This window comes from Ascaphus truei, chromosome 19 (assembly GCF_040206685.1).
Source record: "Ascaphus truei isolate aAscTru1 chromosome 19, aAscTru1.hap1, whole genome shotgun sequence".
Taxonomy (NCBI): domain Eukaryota; kingdom Metazoa; phylum Chordata; class Amphibia; order Anura; family Ascaphidae; genus Ascaphus; species Ascaphus truei.
Genome location: NC_134501.1, coordinates 33004367 through 33025281, shown reverse-complemented (window position 1 = coordinate 33025281; position 20915 = coordinate 33004367). Strand labels below are relative to the sequence as shown.

The following is a 20915-nucleotide window of genomic DNA, read 5'->3' as shown; positions in this document are numbered from 1 at the left end:
GGCGCACGCACATGCACGGGGGCGCGCGCACACGCACGGGGGCAAGCGCACATGTTCACATTAGCTTGCAACGTTTACAAATAATTCCCTGCTCCGATATTTTAAGTATTTTGTTCTGTGCAATTGGCATAAACTGCATTTTAATCGACTAAATTTATTGCTGTCATTGAAAATTTGTAGCGATATAAATCAACAAAAATGGTTAGTTATTTCTACATGTAACTTTAATTAGGAGTCTGATTAAAGGGGCAATCCAAGCGGGTGCTTTTTGTGGCTATTTTACATTTTAATGTTGGATGGAATTTATTTATTTATAAAATATTTTACCAGGAAGTAATACATTGAGAGTTACCTCTCGTTTTCAAGTATGTCCTGGGCACAGGAAGCAGGGGGTCTCCAACTGAACCCCATTAATTTCGGCGGGGGGGGGGTGCCTGCTTCCCGAAATACAAACCGTAGGTGGTGCTGGTAGCGGCTCGGCTAGCAGGGTTCACATAATGATGGTGTCCAAAACTCCCCCACCCTGCGGCCAGTAGGAAGCTGTGACGACGTCCGGTGCGGTTTCATTTTGGCCGCGTAATGCAGGAGCTTTAAACTCCAGTGAGACGGAATGGCTACCGGCTCCCCCTTCGGAGGAAGCAGGGGGCCCCTAAAGATGAAAATAATGGGGTTCAGCTCCAGAGACCCCCTGCTTCAATCCTATGTGTGTAATAAAAAAAAAGTGAAAAAAAACCAGCCACCTTGCATTGCCGCTTTAGTCACGGCTATTTTTGATGTCCCCATCAAGCTAGACGTGGGCCTGAATCAGAGCTCATTACTTTCCGTTTCCTTCCTTTAGCGAGCATGATGAGGAAGTAGCGAGCTTGGCTTCAACCTCGTCAAACTTCGGTGGGAAGGGATCGATCCAGCGGCTCCCTGTCAAAGACTGGAAAACCAAAGTGTCACCGCGCTCATCTCCAAAGCTTCGAAGGAAGGCCAAGAAAGATGAAGTGTACGTTAATCTAACGATCGATGCAATAATGCATTCTGTGCTCGCTTAATACTATTATACAGCAGGCCCCAAGCATTTACCTTTCTTCTTTTTAACTACCTAAAGGGTGAAGGTTTATTTATTTTCTGAACAAGGTTCATGAGTATTGAACATGACCTTGGATCCCATCGTTGATAATATTCCACAACAGGCTGTCGTGCATGTAAAGAAGCGTCTCATTTAGGGGGATTATTCTGTATCCGCCAAAGTCGGCCATTGGTCCGTCTTCGACCGCAATTCCCCAATTGGCCGCTTTAGCGGATATAAAATAAGCCCCTAAGATGGCTAGAGGTTTTGTGATTGCACTCCGCACTCGTGCTGTCCTGCAGATGCAGTTCTATACGTTTGCTGCCTTCCGTGAGGAGAACTCCTTAATCTCCTAAAATGTGTGAGCTCCCAAGAGGGGCTCACACGGCAAAAGACGCAAAGAAAACCGGAGAGGGCGCACGAAGTATAGGAAATTATACATTTATATCATTAAAAATATTCCAACTGTTACAATAATCACACACTATAAAGAAAAATGAACTTACAATCTCGCTAAAAGGCTGCTGAGGTATAACCAGGAGATCCGGAGGTGGGATCCAAAGGAGTAGATGGAAAGCGGGTCCGGACCGATGCCCCGTTGGTCGCGTTCTCCTGTCTCCACCGGTACACCTCTCGGCTCGTGGACACCCCGCAGCAGCCCCGCGTGACCTGTATTTGTTGATATATGAATATTGACCTATTTTTAGAACTTACTTTTGTAAGTCTTTCTACCTACAGCCCTATTGGACATTACGGTTCTGATAGATACTGTGAGACGATCTTTATGGAAAACAAATTTAAAAACCCTGCGCTCCTTTCCAATTGGCAATTTATTGGTGACATTATAATTTATTGTGTTTTTTTTTTTTTTTTTTAAATGCTAACCACGTCAAAGGTAGACTCCATTTTAATAGTTCCCTTCACTTAAACTTTATATTTCCCATTCAATGTTCATGGCGGTTATACATATGGGTAGCTCTGCCTCTTGAGAAGGACAGAAAAACATTTCTACAGGTGGGATATAAAAGGTTCCTCCTCTCACCTGTAGTCTGGCTTTTTTCTGTCCTTCGTAGAATAGGTTTGTTGTTTTTTGGACACTCGCCCCAGGATTATCAGTGTAGTATAGCCGGCAGAGGGGTTCTCCCAGCATCTCTCCCCCACCGATGCGCCGGTCTCGCTTCACAAGACTGCCGAGCCGCTACTGAGCGCAGCAGGGGACCGACCCCAGCAGGACATGCGCGCGTGACGTAGCACTGAAAACGGGAGCCCTCATAGTGGCGCCAAAGTGGGAGCGTGCCAGAAACCGGAAGTGCGGTTGATCCAGTAAATACAGCAGTAAGCTTATAGAAACCTTGTGGGGGACTGTAAAACACACAGCTGAGGCACTGGACTGCTGCCTGTGTTGTCTGGAAGAGAGGAGTGAATGTTGCAAGCTATGGAGAGCGATCCATCCAATGAGTTGTTGCCAAAACTTTCTGGGTGAGCGGGCAGGACATTTACCTCCCAGTGGACCTTAAGCAGGGTGTTCTGCTCGGTATCCCCCCTTGGTTTTTCTTTCAAACTCCACATCCTGCACTTTATTTTTCAGTTGCACTTGAAAACTGTTTTTTTTGTTGTATATTTGTTTTAAACTTTTTTCCTGTTCTGGTTGGTCCTAACTGACCAACCAGATGCCGTATTCGCCAGCCAATCAGTTAAAAGGTTTGAAAATAGAACAAGTTCAAGTTTTATTCAAAGAGAGAGCAGAAGATTCATGGAACTTTGTGAGGTGTTTGTTTTGTGTATACAGCACTTCTGTTCTACCTGAACATGGAACTTCAAAGTTGCCTGTGGAGGCTTTGTATCACAGAAAAGTATTAAGAAACAAGAGCATGTGACAAGCCAGCTATAGAAGGGAAGACATGACGTGAGGACTGACTTAAAGCTGCAGCAGTCCCGGCTCCGGATCAAATGAATTATGTTCTTCAATGGATGAAGGACACAGTGACAGACTATGGAAACGGTAGTGTCGCAAGTAAGGGACCGTCAAAGAGGTCAAGGTCACAGACAAGTCTGGACAGGAGAGGGTCCTCATCTGACGAATCAAATATTGACATATTGTCTGAGGGAGAACACCTATACTCCTCTGATCAGGCGGAAGATACTATGTTTGATGCACTGATTGAAGCGGTGCGAGAAGGTCCAGTGATGATTCACAAAGAGAGACTCTTCAGGGAGACGCACAAGAAAGTAAGTGTGCCCTCTACATGAGGTACTTACGGATATTATTGAATCAGAGTGGATACAGAAGGGCAAAAAGATGGCTTTGTCCCGGTAATGTTATAATATTACCCCCTTGCAGAGGAACACGTGAAGACTTGGGAAACACAGCCAAAGGTGGATTCAGTGATTACAATAATAGCGAGGAGAACGGCGCATCAGGTTGATGAAGCCATTTTATTTAAGGATGTAATGGACAGAAGATTATTCAATGACCTAAGGAAAGCATTCGTGACAGGAGGAGCAGCTTGTAAACCAGCGGTGGCCACGGCTTCTGTATCCAGAGTTATGCGAGCCTGGGTCGTTAATATGTTAGATGTGCTGGAAAAGTGGGTTTAAGAGAACGGCAATCCTAAAAGTGTTAGCGGACATAAAATTAGCCACATATTATCTCGCAGAGGCATCATTCAACGCTGTTCGTCTTACATCAAGATCCATGGCTCTTTTAGTGGCCGCAAGGAGAGCTCTATGCTTGAGGCCATGGAGCCCGGACGCGGCCTCAGAATAACTTATGCATATTACCTTTGTGAAGGAGGAGAAACTTGTCTGGAGCATACAGAGCGATGTTGGATCTAAAATGTCAACACATTCCTCAAGGTGACAAGATTCAAGACGGCATCATTCAGGCGATTCAGAAGGATCTTCAAAGGTAGGTCATTGGGGAGCGCAGATACCACCATATATGAAAAAAATCTAAACAATTCATAGTGTAGTATTTTCTTAGATAGGAGACATCTTTGGTAAAAACAGAAATGGGGACTCACACTTTCCCAGTGAATCAGCAGCAATGGTTTAACCCGATGGATGGTCAGCTAAATGGGTGGTAAACCATTGCTGTTGATTCACTGGGAAAGTGTGAGTCCCCATTTCTGTTTTTACCAAAGATGTCTCCTATCTAAGAAAATACTACACTATATATTGTTTATATTTTTTTCATATATGGTGGTATCTGCGCTCCCCAATGACCTACCTTTGAAGATCTGTCTAAGGAGAATTGGACCGTCTCTACAAAAGGGTTGAGCTGCTATTTTATATCACTGAATAATTTTAACAAACACATTTGCACGGTTATATTTTTTATTAAGCACTTTATATATATATACTCCGGGAAGAAGGCCCCCTTGGCTGAAACGCGTTGAGTGTCCACTCTAGGCAGCTATTCATTATTTTGTTGGCGTGACTCTTGGTGCTTATCCTGTGGACTGCATGACTTATTTCCACACATCCTGGAGTTTAACTCCGTGGGACTGACTCCATCATCACTATATGGCAGCTGAGTATCATTTTCTCTGCTATCTGGAGTCATTATCTCCTATGGAACCCTTACTCTAGGTTGTTTCATATGTGCAAACAGCACTGGCTTTTTGTGATTTTACAGCCATGTGTCTTACTTGCTTTTGTGCAGCCACCACAGGCATTGTATGCATCTTTTTTTGATTTTGATATTTTGTATTGCTGTTCAGGGTTTGAGTCTTTGTTTCATTTTGTCTCCCCTGTGCCTCCCCCTTGGTTTAAGTTATTATTTTTCTTATGTACATCATTTTTGTATATAGGTTTATTTATGCCATACCTTTCTTTATGCCCTTAGCTTAGTTATCTACCTTTTTAGCTTAGGTCTTTACTAGGGTTTTTTTTTAAATATTCTTTCTTTGTGTCGCTTTATATAGTTATCAGGCTCATTGTGCAGACACATTTTTTGCTTTTGATTTATTTTTTCAGCATTATTGATTTTGGTAAATTTTAGTCAGTCACAGTCTTTTTGTATTTTTTGCTGCCCTTAGTGTGTATATGTTTTTAAATGTTAGTGTTCTTTTTGCTCGCTATTAAAATCTATTCATTTTCTAGTCTGACTTTAGTTTCCTGGTCTTTTGGTATTATGTTATCAGTTATATTGTGGTATATTTAGAGTGCTGCTTTCGGGGATTGTCTTTGTCTTTTGTGTGTTCAATATATATATATATATATATATATATATATATATATATATATATATATCATATATCATATATCATATATCATATATCATATATCATATATCATATATCATATATCATATATCATATATCATATATCATATATCATATATCATTGATTAACACAGTCTAATTGCACTTGATTTTCTCTCAGAAAGGAGCGCTTACAATCACACTTTTTTTTCTTTGATTCAGAAGGGTGACTGGTTAGCCTCCACAGTTCTCAAAGATGCATACTCGTGGCATTAAAGCATCAAAGATTCATGTGATTCGCTTTAGGACAATAATACACAGCCCTGCCTTTCGTACTAGCTGTAAATACTCTCTCCAGAGCGTGCATAGGTTCATTCAGGGCCCAAAGCATCACTTATTAAGTGTTTTAATATATAGATATAAAAATACAGTGCTTATATTACAGGAAAAGGATTACAAGAACATAGAATTACAAAAAGTGCAGGACAGTTTCTTAACATTAAATGATAAAACATTACAGAAAACCCTATACATTACCATATGTCATAGGTTTTCTCCCAGAGAGGTCACTGGCGCAGAAGTGAGACTTGTGTGTTTCGTCCAAGCAAACCTTTGTTGAAATCTGATTTTAAATAATCTGTGCCAAGATTTATATCCTATTTTTTCCCCATTTAAACAACATAAATCCACCCGTGTCGTAAATCAGCTGCGAGATTGACAGTTTTATGACAGAGTAAAAAAAAACTCCTACAAAACAGTGTTTAAACTAACCCCTCAGAATATAAACATACTCATAACTTTCCTTCTGTAATACTTACACACACGTGAGCTGATCAATAGATTTGGGTGGTCACTACGGACGCCACGAGACTAATCACAACCGTCTTACCCCTACATTTGAGCGACAAATGGATATCTGCCTTATTACCTCTTAACCGTGCCGTGTGTGGTCTTGTTGCATTCTCCTCTGTGACACGATTACAGGTGTGTAGCTCTTTCGTAGGTATAGTAGATGACCACATAATATTCTCATTTTTAATAAAGTCCTTCAATGATGGCATAACCTGTGGGTCACCTTTCTCTGGAATGTACCAGTAATTATTCATTAACTGTGAGTTTGCTTTGAGGCTGGTACAGTCAGCTATGCTTAGTGTTTACGACCTTCTAACCAACAGGCGGCGCTTTAATCCAGGATAGCCTCCCTCCCAATTATGTTGCCTTTGAAGCCCAGCAAAGTCCCATCGCAAGTCTGTACCTGTTATAAACCCAATACATTGTATTTTTAAACCCAAATTGTACCTTCATTAACCCCTGAAGCACCAGATGGATTAAAATACATAATATCTCATGATCTTATCATGACAAGCTATGATGGTGGAAGCAACAAAGAAACCTGGAAACAGGTTTTGCCATCATTCACCACTCCTCTGGTTATTGGTCAGCCCAATAAAATACATACCATGCCAATTATCTAGAACTAAAGGCAGCCTTAAAGGCGTTTCAAGAGTATGTGCAAGGTCGACCTGTCTTAATAAAATCAGACCATCGTACGCCAGTAAAATATATACAAGGACAAGCCAGTACAAGAAGCAGAAAATTAATGCAAGTGACGGCAGCCATTATGACTTGGGCCGAAGTTTTTCTGGACAGATTAACTGCAAGTCTATCTCCCACAACGGGAGAACTTGACCGCCGATTTCCTGAGCCTACAGGAAATACATCCAGGAGAATGATCTATGAACAGGACAATTTATCAACAGATACAACCCAGAGCTAGATCTGATCGCAACAGGATGATACCGCCGTTCTCTTTAAGAATAGATCATCCCTCAGCCTTTCAGGTGGATTCCCCGAGTTTCCTGTGGGGCTTCAATTTGGCGTATGCCTACCCACCAATTTCACTCATACCAAGCGTGTTAAAAAGAGACAAGGCTGAGGCAATCGTTTTTACCCAACTGGTCAAGACAAACATGGTATTTTAAGACAATAGTCAGACAATGGGAACTACCTCCGGTGTATGAGCTGCAGGAACAAGGGCCAATAAAGCACCTCAAATCCACAGAGGTTGGTGCTAGCGGCCTGGCGACTGAGCTTGCTAAAGCAAAAGTGCCTTTCAGCAAAGCCAATTGAGACACTGATCCGTGCCAGAAAGGAGTCCACGTCCAAGGTATATTGCAGGATCTGTTTGAGATTCCTGCGATGGGGCAAGGAAAAAGAGCAGAACTGCATTAATCCTCCTTCAGCAGGGCTAGTCTAAATCCTTCAGACTGTTTTGAGAAAGCACTTTGCCTCCGCTCCCTGGAAGGCCAGGTGTGTGCTTTTACAGCACTATTGGAAAGAGGTTTTTTGAGAGGTTAATTACCAGATTTTTAGAAGCAGTAAAAAGACTGAGACCTTAAATTGGGAATGAGTCGCTGATACTGCAGGCAATGGTGGAATCCCACATTCGAACGTCATCCCTTGAAAAAGCGCCGAAGCGAAACGCCTGTCGGGATTGCTGCTATTTCCCCATTGCACTTAGTGCTATTGGCAGCACTTTGTAGAACAGTTAATGGACTATTTTAACTGAGTTACTCTGAACCATTGGACACAGGCTAATCACCCATGCCTCATTGCTGACACCGCAAGTATTGTAGTGGACTGTTTGGATGTAGCTACCTAATATGCATCTGTGTGTGACTTATCCCTCCATTTGTTATCTGGTACCTGCTTCACTCTGATATAAGTAACTATATATGCACACTATGCCTCGGAGTATGTAACTTTTCCCTCTATCTGATATCTGGGAATTGTTTTTCTTTGATACAAGCAATAATATATTCACATTAGCATTATTTCCACAGTGGGAGGGGTGAGTTAGAGAGCTAGCTTCCTTTCTCTTAGTAGGTTCATTTTCATTACTGTGATGGGCTAACTAAGTGCTATTATACAGTCTCCAACTGAGCCCTCCTGATATACCAATATTCCACTACTGAGATACTTGCAGTGACTGTGTCATCTAACACTTGCTCATTCTGAGGGTGTGTCCTATTATTAATAATATAGTTATCAATCGTAGTGTGGTCGTGGGAGGGGGAAGCTGGAATAGAAGCTCCTAGTAGGCTGAACTTCTATTTTTGTTGGGCTATCCAGCCCGGTTATCACCTTATCTAAGGTGAATTGGCTTTACTACCAAGTAGTACCCTCTACCTGAGGTTCTATGTGTACCAGGGAGTTTTTAATACCCTGTTTTTTGTTACATTACTATTAAAATAGTTTTTATTAATACTGACATCATATAATTTCATTATTAGTGGATGTTTTTTGTTCCGTACCTCTCCTAGCTACTATACTATTACGTATCGTATTGGTGATATTGAGTGCAGACATGTAGGAGTTTCTGACTGGACCACTGGCCCATCTGGGTTCTGTGTATACCAGCCTCTGTGTATTAACCTCCATTCAAACCATTAAAGGACCTGTCACTAACCATGCTAACACACAAGACGGTATATCTCATCGAGATCACATTGGGGAGAAGAGTGGAAGAGTTGCAGGCATTATCCTGTGAAGGGTCATGCCTAATTATAAATCATGAGAGAACTGTCCTGAGGCCCGTCACCCATTTCCTACCTAAGTTAGTATCTGCATTTCATCCAAATCAGGAGATTGTCCTGCTGCCATCCTTTGTCCTCAGCCAAAAAATCCAAAGGAGGAACCGCTGCACAAGCTGGATGAGAAGAGATGTGTAAAGCACTATCTGGAGCAGGTGCGAGACTAGGTCAGACTATTCGTGCTTCCATAGGGTACCAGAAAGGGGCCGGATCGAATGATGAACAGTGGCTGAGCCACGTGTACTGAAGCAGAGGCGTCCTTAAAACCTGACCTGTTGGTGGCCCTTGAGGACTGGCATTGGCCACCCCTGCACTAAGCATTTGTTAGAGGCTATTTATGGACTCCGAGCTGACAGAGGAATTCAGCCCCAGTGTTACATTTGCAGTAATCAGGGGCTGACTTTAGAAAGAACTGATTTTAATATTACAATTCATTGAACACTAATGAAGAATAAATATTCACAAAACATTATTGCACATCTCCGGTCACCAGACCTGTGGACATCTGCTGATTACCCTAATAACCTCTAACTAGAGCACAATATTAACAGTACTGGTGTGTTATGACAGACTATGTGGCCGGTCTTCTAAAAAGGTTACAGTACTGACCTCACAAGGGGCGCCGAGTTACAATCATTAACCAGGAGTGTTTGGAGACGTGTTCAACATATACACGCATTGTTATTTGTGATGACGTGCAAGCTTCGGGGGGCTTTCTGTTACATAGTTATATAGGAGATGAGGTTGAAAAGAGACCTGTATTCAAGTTCAACCTATGCTAAATTTAGATGATCGATACTTTATCTTATATTTGTATTTAAAGTATTTTGTTCTTTTTGACTAACTTTGTCCTCATCTCTAATTTTAGGGATCTGGCTCAGTCGCCACGAATTTCTGACCACCAGGTGAGCACAGATTTAGTGTAAACATGACTTGTTTTTTTAATATAAAATAACAAACTTGCGTGAGGACGAGGTCCCCCTACGGACTCTCGCACAGTATATTTAGTCATTAATACCTACGTCTTAGGCTAGTGTTAAAGCAGCAAGCCAAGTGCTGCTAATTTTGTTTTACAAAGGGTTGCAGCAGACTATCTCCGGAGCTGAACCCCCGTTTATTGCAGCTTTAGTGACCCCCTACTTCTGGAGCTACTTGCCTCAGACGGGGGTGCCAGTAGCTGCTCCGCTAGGCTTCCAGGGTTGACATTTTGGCGGTGTTTCGAAGTTCCCGCACCCTGCGGGCCAATAGGAAGCCGTGACATCATCGGGTTTGGCTTCCTATTGGACCGCGTGACACTACCGGCACCTATTACGGAGGTAAGTATCTCCAGAAGCAGGAGGTCCACCTGAGCTGATATGAGGGGGGTTCAGCTCCGGAGACCCCCTGCTTCAATCCTGTTTAAAAAGCAATCGGTTTCTAAACCATGAAGTAGATTTAATGCAAGTTGTTCTTTGAAGATGTGGCCAAACTCTGTTTTCCGCCCAATAACGCAGCCACACGGCGAGCAGCAGGAGGAATTGATGGTTCTTCTGCGCAGCCAGCAGCGGGAACTGGCCGAACTTCGGCAGAGCCAACTGGAGCTGTTACAACGGCTGACGGATCACATGGACGCAGCTCAGAGCTCCATCATGGGCCATGTGGAGCGTGTGATCGATACTCAACAGGAACAAGAGCGTATCCTTCTTACCAAGCGGTGTTACACGCCAGTACTCAAGCCCCTCCTCCCCCCCCCCCCCATCCCACTCCCCAACAGGTCAGGTTTTCAGGATATCCCAGCTTCAGCACAGGTGGCTCAATCAGAGACTGAATCGAAGACAGCATCCAGTACTGAAACAGGGACTGATTGAGCCACCTGTGCTGAAGCAGGAATATCCAGAAAATCGGACCTGATAGAGGGGGCTCGAGGACTGGAGTTGAGCCCCCTCTGCTTTAACCAATGTAACTGACCAATCACCTCATGTTTAAATCCTCTGCTTCCATCAACACATTGCACAGCCACAAATCGGTTTGCTGCAGCTGCATGGGGTCCACGTGTTATCTAATCACTTGTAGTGTTTAACATCCGTAGAAGTGTCCGACACGGAACAAGCTAAAGAGACGCAGGAAACAAGCGCAACCTGTACATGGAAAAAACAATACAAATCTCTGCAGGCTTGCACAGCTTTAGTAGGACTGCATGTAAACACTAATATTACACAAACTGTGTGTATTTAGCAATGCTCTGTGTTGAAGGAAAGTGTGTCGGACACACAGACGTTTCCCAAAGTAGATTGTGTTTTATTTAAGCGCCACACACAGATAGCACAGTGTTGCCTCCGTGCTCTTCCCTACTACGTCCTCGCTTCTTTCTGCACATGCTCATTTCTCTGCCCTGGCTTCATCTTCTGTGATCATACTGAGCAGGAACCCCTTTGGTGCAGGAATGTGACACACCAGGTCATACTCAGTCTCTGTTAGGGGGGATTCCACAGTCCAGCACGTGTAAATAATATGATTTTATAGACGCCGTTGGGGTGCACATAACGCGTCTCTTTAGATTGTGTGCTGTATATGTTGTTGGGTTGGAGCGCTCGAGGTGGTGGAACTTTGCGCACAGTCGGAATCTGTGTTACCGGAGCAGATTTCCCTCATTTCCTCCGGCCTTTAATTTAGAAAAGAGAAGTGGACTTCTTTAAACAAAAAACAACCGCAACTCTGGATGTAATAACCAAAAGGGTTATGGAAAAAAATGACTTGCGTATTTTAACTCCAACTTATTTCTTGCCACACTTGGTTCCTTACCTCGGGTTAAATTCTGCTTATTCAGTGATATATTTGAGTACAGACCGTCCTTCTAAATTACATTTGTGACATGGTGAAATGGGTATTGTTGGCCATCTGTTTCGTAAAGGGCCAATCCCACATAGCTCACTATATTCATATTATAGATTACCTACCTGTATATTCCTATTATGAACAACTTACCTGTGCGAGATGTGGATGCACTTGAGTGTTTTCAGTCTTCAGACCCTGCAGAAAAGTCCAGTTGCCTAGCTGGTTGTCATAGCTTTTGAACACGTGACACACGTTTGATACAGTATGTAACACACGTGCTTTTGATGCAGAGCATACACCTGGAGATGCTCACACACAGGCACTTCCATCGTCTAAAAGCAGCACGATATTGAGACGTCACCGCCCTTAATTCCCCACGTTCCCTCAGAAAGGAGACTTGACCGGATCTTAAGTGATGGGCAGCAGCGGAACGGGCAGCTGCAGGAGCACCTGTCGCAGCAGCTCTCGCATTCCCTGTCCGGGGCGCTCTGCAACCGGCTGGACAAGACCGTACGGGACGAAATGAAAAAGACTGTTCCTCAGTGTAAGTACAAAGCGGTGCTAGATTTATTTTGTGATCAGACAAAGCCTCAGCGCTGCATCCAATATGACCAATTCTATTGTTAAATTCTTATCTGTTTATCTTTTCATAAGTGAAGGTCATTTAATTAAATTCTCTGGCCAACGCTTTCCCCCCCACTCACGGCAGTAATACACGGGACATAATAATATAACACATAATGGGAATAAGGGCTTCAGAGCTTAATGTAACATTCAGAAAAGGAGTCTCTGCCCCAAGAGCTTACAATCTAAGGGCGAGAATTTAGAGACGGGAGGAGGATGTTATGGTTAGTGTGTCTGCAATGGGCCACGGTCAGTGTATGAGCTGTATATTGGCCAATGGAGCTACTCGTATGCTTTGTTAAAGAGGTGTGTTTTAAGATGGGTATTAAAGGTGGATAGAGAGGGTGCCAGTCGGATATTGAGGGGGAGGGCATTCCAGAGGTGGGGGGCATTCAGTGAGAGAGGTTTTAGACAGGAGAGGGCATTGGATATAAAAGTGGTAGAGAGAAGACATCCTTGAGCAGAACGCAAGAGTCGGGCAGTTGTATAGCGATAAATTAGGGCTAAAATGTAAGAGTGCGTGTAGCCTTGAGAGAAGAGTTTTGTAAGTAATACGTAATGTGATGGGAAGCGAGGAGAGGGATTTCATGAGGGGAGATGCTGAGACAGATCTAGGAAAGAGTAGAGTGATTCTGGCAGCATTGTTTAGGATAGAGTGTAGGGGAAACAGGTGAGAGGCAGGAAGGCCGGGCAGCAGGAGGTTGCAGTAATCGAGACGGGAGAGAATAAGGGCTGTATTAGTTTTAGAGTAGGAGGATCCAATGCGCACTCACATCCAGATAATATGAAATAAAGAAAAGAGGACACAATAGTGTAATTCTGTGTGTGATCGGTATAGGTGAAGGTGGTAGTGAACTCGCATTTCGTAAGATAAAACAGGCATCTCGGTTAATCAGTTTAACCAAACTGTTGTTGAAGAACGTCTGATGTCAGGATGCTTCTTGTGGTACATATGGTCCCTGACGACAGGATACTCCCGATATCTCCCAGACTCACAGGCAGCAGGATATGATGGGGATATAGAGCAGAAAGAACACACACATAGTGTAATACTGTATAAGTAGATATAATCTATATATAACTCTATAGTAAATCCACTCACATTGTGTGTACTGATAGTACACTTTTAGGTTGTTAAAGTAACCAACTTATGATGGCTTTCAGCCAAGTCAGGAATGACTATTAGTTTGAGCAGCAGAGGAGAGGGCGTATATTTGCAATGTTACGGAGGGAAAAAGACCGGTTTTAGCTACATAGTGAATGTGAGCGGGGAATGTGAGGAAGGAGGCAAATGAGACCCCTAGGCAGCGTGCTTGTGATACTGGGTCTATGATAGTGCTGCCAACAGTCACGTAGATGGGTGTTCAAACCCCTTGGGGGATGCCCACACAGAGGTGGGTTTTCAAACCCCTTGGGGGATGCCCACAGAGAGGTGGGTTTCAAACCCCTGGGGTATGCCCACAGAGAGGTGGGTTTCAAACCCCTGGGGTATGCCCACAGAGAGGTGGGTTTCAAACCCCTGGGGTATGCCCACAGAGAGATGGGTTTTCAAACCCCTTGGGGATGCCCACAGAGAGATGGGTTTTCAAAGCTAAAGCCTTTAAGTATGTGCAGGCAATAAAAAGGGATTGTTGAAGCCCCACAAATGTAATTCTATGTCTTATACTGTAGGTCAAACCTTAAACAATGTATTTTATAATGATAGCTGGAATTAAGTAATTGCATCGAGAAGTAATTTAATTTTTTTTGCTCAAATAATTCCTTACTGCACAATCTTCTCCTTTTCCGGAGGAAAGGTAAGGCAGTAGATGATGCTGGTTAGGTGGAGCTGTTGAAATGGTCTATAAACACAATGAGAATTGTGATGTCAATTCTATATCTTGCACCTTTCACGTTTTTGCTGAATTAAGTGTTTTCCTGCTATGTGGTTTAAATGAGAATACCAGTTGGGAAAACTTACATTTACCCAAGTTTATTTTTCTCTATAACAATAAGCAAGAAACATTAACCTAGCGTTTACTGTACCAATTCCTGAATGCAAACTTTCATAGGTATGTTCTGCAAGGACAAGGAACTTGTGATTTGTACCTGTATATCTTACACCGGTAATCAAGCAGGTGAAAAGGAGTACACCGTTTCCCAGTAGTGACTCTAGCAGTGTCCCTTTTAGCTTCCTACCTACTTAACACATGGACTCCTTAGAATATGTCCTCTCTATATAACCGCTTGTACAGCAGAGCCCAGGATAGGGCAGTATAGATTTGGAAAACTCATTCAAAGAGCAATTTGGTCTCTGGGACTCGTCAGATAAAGATGCAAATCCTGCATTGTGAAGAAGGTAGTGGTTATAGTGGGTAATAATTAGTGGCATAAACCCACCAGGGAAGAGCCACCAAATTAATACATGGGATGGATAATCTAATTTATGAGGAGAGGCTAGCTAAATTTAGATTTATTTACATTAGAAAAGAGGCATCTGAGGGGATATGATAAATATATACAAAAATATTTGGGGACAATAGAAGGAGCTTTCAAATGAACTATTCATCCCACGGGCAGTACAAAGGACTCAGGGGCCATCCGTTAAGGTTGGAGGAAAGGAGATTTCACCAGCAACACAGGAAAGGTTTCTTTACAGTAAGGGCAGTTACAGTGTGGAATTCTTTACCCATGGAGACTGATACAATACTGGCAGATACAATAGATTTGTTCAAACAAGGTTGGACATCTTTTTAGATGGGAAAGGTATACAGGGATATACCAAATAAGTAAACATGGGAAGGATGTTGATCCAGGGAGTAATCCGATTGTCATTATTTGGAATCGGGAAGGAATGTATTTTTTCCCTTATAAGATATCATTAGCTGATATTTCACAGGGTTTTTGTTTGCCTTCCTCTGGATCAATATACTGTAAGTACAAATATAGGATAAAGTATCTTTCTAAATTTGGCATAGGTTGAATTTGATGGACATATCTTTCTTTCCAACATCATCAACCATGTAACCTGTGTGAATCTGCCTATCTTCCATCCATGTTCCCCCAAACCTGCTTCATGTACCCCAATATTGCATGCCTTATAGTGGTTACCCTGCAAACAAGGGGTAGTGCAAAGGAGCATACTGAGATATGAATGGTACATGTAGATTCAAACAGAATGAGGTCCCCATACTCTTAAGAAAATTGAAAAGTCTATTTAAAATACTACTGTACATGCTTTAGAATTACTCATTCATAAACTAGGTAAAAACTTTGGGGCTTTCTCCAGATGTGGCAGGACTGACTTACTGTCTCCGGAGCCACGGCGGCCAACACTTAAATCCGTGGCTTCTGAGAGAGTCATGGTCCCACAACGGGCTCCTGGGCAAAAAAAATGTCAGGGTCCCATTAATATTAATTCAGACTGCCATTTTTTTTCTTCCTCCCCCATCCTCTCCCTGATCCTCTCTCTCATCATCCCTCCTCATAATCTCTCCCCATCATCATAATCTCCCCATCTCCCCCCCATCCTTTCCATCTCTCCCCCTCATCATCATCTCTCCACCTCATCATCATCTCTCCACTCTCTCCCCCTCTCTCCTCTCCCCCACCATCATCACCTCTCCCGCCCCACCATCTCTCTACCCCCACCATCACCTCTCCCCCCCCCCCCCACCTTAATCACCTCTGCCTCTCGCCCAACCATCATTATCGGTCTCCCCACACCATCATTACCTCTCTGCCCCCCACCCCCATCATCACCTCTCTCTCCCCCTCCCCCGCCCCCATCACCACCTCTCGTCCCTTTCATCCCCCATGCCTACCTGTGGGTGGTCCTGCGTGTTAAACAACACAGGAGCCGGCAGAGAAATCAGCAGCTGTTACAGCAGAGCAGGAGAGGAGCGCTCTCTAGTGGTCTGACTCGGAAGTCTTTCTTCCTTCCGGTGTCTGCGGCCAGAGCGTGCTCCTCCTGCTTTCCTGCTCTGACTGTCAGAGCTGCTGATTTCTCTGCCGGCTTCTGTTTAATACTGGGGCCCGCCGGTTCCGCCACCAGGTGTGGGGGGAGAACTGGTCCCCAAGGGCACAGGTCCCCGGGCTATAGCTGCGCCCCAGGTCTTGCTGGTGATTTCCTTTTTTGGGAGAAGCAGCTTGACCTTTGGGGTGCCATTACAATGTCCGCGGGACCTTACAAGGACTGGTACTATCGTTTCCCGTGTGACATCCAAAGGTAGTGGAGATTTGTTTTTGTTGCTGTTTGAAAGATGTGAACAGACGAGAACTTCAGGGACATCAGGGAGGATGTCCCGGCTGTGTGATCTATACTGGGAGGTCCATAGCACCCTGCGGCCAAGGTCATTCTGGCATTGTAAGCGTTAATGTGGTCTGTTTTCCAGAATGAATATACCCAATGGGTATATGCCCCCCATATGGCAAGTTGTGGACAGGTCGTTTGCAGAATTCCTATAAACGGGCAAAAACAATTCTTAGGGTAAAGAGCCCAAATTTGGAAACCCCAAAACCTGTCTTGTGAACGGTCTTTAGAGCAGCTGATGAAATGAATTCCTGCACGGTGCAGATGAGTCCACACTTGCTGTTTTCGGTGCCACGATCACTTGCTCGTCCTTTAGATGAGCTGCCCAGCCGCCTGGAGCCGTGTCCCTGCAGTGCTGAAGGTAAGAGACGCCGGGCTGAACAGTCACTTCCTTCCCCTGGATTACATAGATGTCACAATATGGGGCTATACATGAGCGGGAGGCTATATGGCCATGATATAAATGTCCTGTCCTGTCCAGCCCTTTGATGTAGATGACCGAATATGGTCTCACAGCCTCCCCCGCTATAGAGCCCCATGTTCTACGTCACCCAGGGGGAAGGAGCACTACATCTCTTACCTTCATCGCTGCGGGCAGACGGGGCACCGCTCATCTAAAAGGTTAGTATTGTATCGTTTTTCTCTCCCTGCAGATGGCCCATCGAGTGAAGCGTTAACACTGCGGGGTCACATGCAGAAGCAGGGACCCGCACAGCAGTAATTCTCCCGTGCTGCAAGACTCTGTTTCCGGGGCCAGGGGATTGCAGCACGTTGGTCCGCGAGTATGTCTGGGCACATCTGTATATAAATGTGCAGTCACGTAGGGCCAAACTGGACGAAGAACTGGCGTGTTTATTAGGGTGAAACTGGGTTGCTGCTTAAAACCCCTATATTTTTCCTTGCGGATTTAAACTCTAGAAAAGAAAACTTGCTATATTTTGTTATTGGAGCTACACTCGTGCCTGCGCCTGCCGGTGAAGAAGTGCGTTGATGCGTGACGTCAGCGCACGTGAGCTGGTTCAGCCAATGAGGGCGAACCAGCTTCGTGATCCGTCCGCCACGCCCCCGCAACGTGTCTACAATCTGTTGCAGCCAACTTCACAAATTGCTTGGGCTGCAGGAGTGTGCGCGTCGGTGCGCTCGTTCGACCGCGCAGGGACCATAATCCCAGCCTTAGAATGCAGGGATAAACCCGGCCAGCGAGGTGAATGTGCCGCACATTGCGACGTTATATCGCCCTTAACATTTCATAAGGAGAAATAAAACCAATTGCCAGGTCAAGTATGGCTAATCGCGTTTCTGACCAGGAAAATGGTTTTGCAACGGTGGATAAAATATATTCTCTACAATCCACAAAGCAGCTGGATGCAGACATATCCAAACGTGGAAAATATGAGCAATTTGGCTCCTTTAATGGAGAAGGCATTTTGCTGCTCTGTCTAGAAATTTTCATTCGTTTTGCAAACACAATGCAGATATACAGGACAGGATAGGTGAGGGGTTTTATTAAGCCGCTGTAAGCTCATTTACTTTTTCTATTTTTATTTCATTCAATGCTTCGATCCCATAATAAAATATGTGAAAAAAAATAATTAACACTTATTGCTGCTTTAAGCGATCCTCTTTTTTTCACCTGTGAGTGGGGACAGTGAGAAGTTCCTGTACCCTGTGTGCCTGTCCTTGTTAGGGGGGTGGGTGGGGGGGGAGTTTCCTGTACCTGTGTGCCTGTCCTTGTTAGGGGATTGGGGAGGAGGCGGGTCGGTGGGGACGGTGAGAGTTTCCTGTACCTGTGTGCCTGTTCTTGTTAGGGGATCGGATAGGAGGCAGGCGGTGGGGACGATGAGAGTTTCCTGTATCCTTTGTTTCTGTCCTTGTTCGGGGGGGGAGGGGGGGACGTGAGGCGGGGGGTGGTGGGGGGGGGGGGCGGTGAGTTTCCTGTACCCTGTGTGCCTATCTTGTTACGGGATCGGGGAGGATGCGGTGGGCACGGTGAGAGTTTCCTGTACCCTGTGTGCCTGTCCCTGTTGGGGAATTGGGGGTGAGGCAGTGGGGACGGTGAGAAGTTCCCTGTACCCTGTGTCTGTCCTTGTTAGGGGATTGGGTATGAGGCAGGCACCTTGCCAGTCGAGACCCAGATCAGCACCCTTGAACTGCACATGTTTGTATTAATAGTATAGAAAAGATGATGGGTGGGGGAGAGGAGCAGCATTGTATTATTTTACACTGTGTGTCGCTGTCTTTGTGCTAAAGGTATTTCTAAAAGCCTGGAGCCTGTCACGGGGCAGCTGAGCAGCACAATTGCAGCAAAGCTTACTGCTGTGGAGGGAACTCTGAAGGAGAATGTCACGAAGATGGTTAAATCAAAGGTAAATCCTGTGTCCTAATGTGTCCCAACGCAGTGTCTTTATATTCTAAATCAGGGGGGCGCAACTCCAGCCCTCACGCGCCCCCAAACTGGTCAGATTCAGGATGTCCCAGCACAGGTGGCTCAATCGAAGACAGCCTCTGAGCCACCTGTGCTGAAGCTGGGGCTGATTGAGCCACATGTGCTGATGCAGGGGATAGCCTGAAAACCTGACCTGTTGAGGGCTGCAGTTGAGCACCCCTGTTCTAAACAAACCTATTGCCTTTGTATTAACAGGTCAGCAAGTAATTGCTGCATTCGGCCGCACAGGATCCTGTATTGTCTCTGATAAGTCTGTGCAGTTTTCTTTTTTAAATCTGTTTTGCTGCACTTTTGTACCCAGTAGATGGATAACCCATAGTGTCCCTTCCACTCTTCCAACAATCCTGTCCCTTAAAGAAATACATTTTACACATTATTTTTGTCTTCAAAACATACTTTAATGTAAATCACGTAAACGTTTTGAAATACAGGCACTAAATATTTAAGCCTCATAAAGCAGGTACCCTTACTGCAGGCTGGGCCAGCTCCAGTCCTCAAGGGCCACCAACAGGTCAGGCTTTCAGGATATCCCAGCTTCAGCACAGGTGGCTCAGTTGATTGAGCCACGTGTGTTGAAGCTGGGACTGATTGAGCCACCTGTGCTGAAGCAGGGACATTCTGAAAACCTGGCCTGTTGGTGGCCTTTGAGGACTGGACTTGGCCGCTCCTGCTCTTGTTAATCACTGTGACATCACTGTGACATCACACAGGAGGGAGCAGTGCGACTCTTCCCAAGTCTCCCCTCACTGTGCTTTTACAAATAAACTTTAACAAAAGATTTCAAAATACTTATAGGTGTCATATTCTATATAATCCCCCAGACGTGACCCCTTAAACATATCCTTGCCATTGATCCTATAGGGACTGCCGCAATTTAAAGGCTTTAAAACCTGCAATTGCCCTATTACCTTCTATTGCCGAATGTTACGTTAGGAGTTCCCAGGGCACTGCTGCATGAGAAGCCACACAGGAGGGGGCAGTTACTATGCTACTTACAGGCAATCCAAGCAGGCACTTTATTTCTTAACATAGGATTGAGACAGGGTGGTCTCCGGAGCTGAACCCCAATTAAATTTCCCGAAATACCTCCGTAGCGGGCGCCAGTAGCCGCTCAGCTGGCAGGGATCACATAATGGCGGATTTTCAAAACTCCCGCCCCCTGCGGGCCAATAGGAAGCTGTGACGTCATGAGGTTCGTCCTCCTATTGGCCCACGTCACGCGGGAGCTTTACATTTGGCTGAAATCCCGGTACCCCCTTTGGAGGGAAGTATCTGAAAGCAGGGGGTCCCCGGAGCTGCGATTAACGGGGTTCAGTTTCGGAAACCCCTTGTTTCAAACCTATGTTAACATGCAATTTATTTTAAAATGATTTTTTTAAGTAAAATAAATGTATTTAAGCCCAGGCATACTGTACCAGATGTTGGTTCATATGTCGGCATTTTGAAAGGAAATGATAAAATAGGATTTCTCACAATGTTTTCCTGCAGGTTTGTATCCGAATAATATGCAAGAAAAAGCACATTAAGCAATTCTTTGATCTTTTTGTTCCTTGGCAGAATATGACTGATGCGATTGGTCGAGCAGCTGCCGACGCCCTTCAAGTACCCATCCAATCGGGGTACAGAGAAGCTTTCCAAAGCATTGTGCTCCCCGCCTTTGAGAAGGGCTGTCAGACCATGTTCCAGCAGATAAATAGCAGCTTCAAGCAAGGCACCCAAGAGTGTAAGGAGACTTCCCATTCCCGTGGTTACATGTGGACTGGCAACACGTTACATTAGTATGTCTCAAAATAAGAACAACTTTTCACAACAACGAAAATGTGACACACACACAAATGTAGATGTCCCTGTGTATCTCTCATGGTTCATCTGGGTAGGCCCTTAA

At 44.6% G+C, this 20915-nt stretch overlaps 1 protein-coding gene across 1 annotated transcript in view; it reads left to right on the top strand.

Annotated features, from left to right (window-relative positions):
• The window catches only part of EDC4 (enhancer of mRNA decapping 4), a 98893-nt gene that overhangs the window by 61651 nt on the left and 16327 nt on the right, over positions 1–20915 (top strand). Inside the window, exons 20-25 of the mRNA XM_075577103.1 lie at positions 839–991; positions 9724–9760; positions 10349–10529; positions 12058–12213; positions 18835–18950; positions 20588–20753. Of these exons, the coding sequence (XP_075433218.1) occupies positions 839–991; positions 9724–9760; positions 10349–10529; positions 12058–12213; positions 18835–18950; positions 20588–20753 (809 nt within the window). The remainder of the gene's footprint in view (positions 1–838; positions 992–9723; positions 9761–10348; positions 10530–12057; positions 12214–18834; positions 18951–20587; positions 20754–20915) is intronic.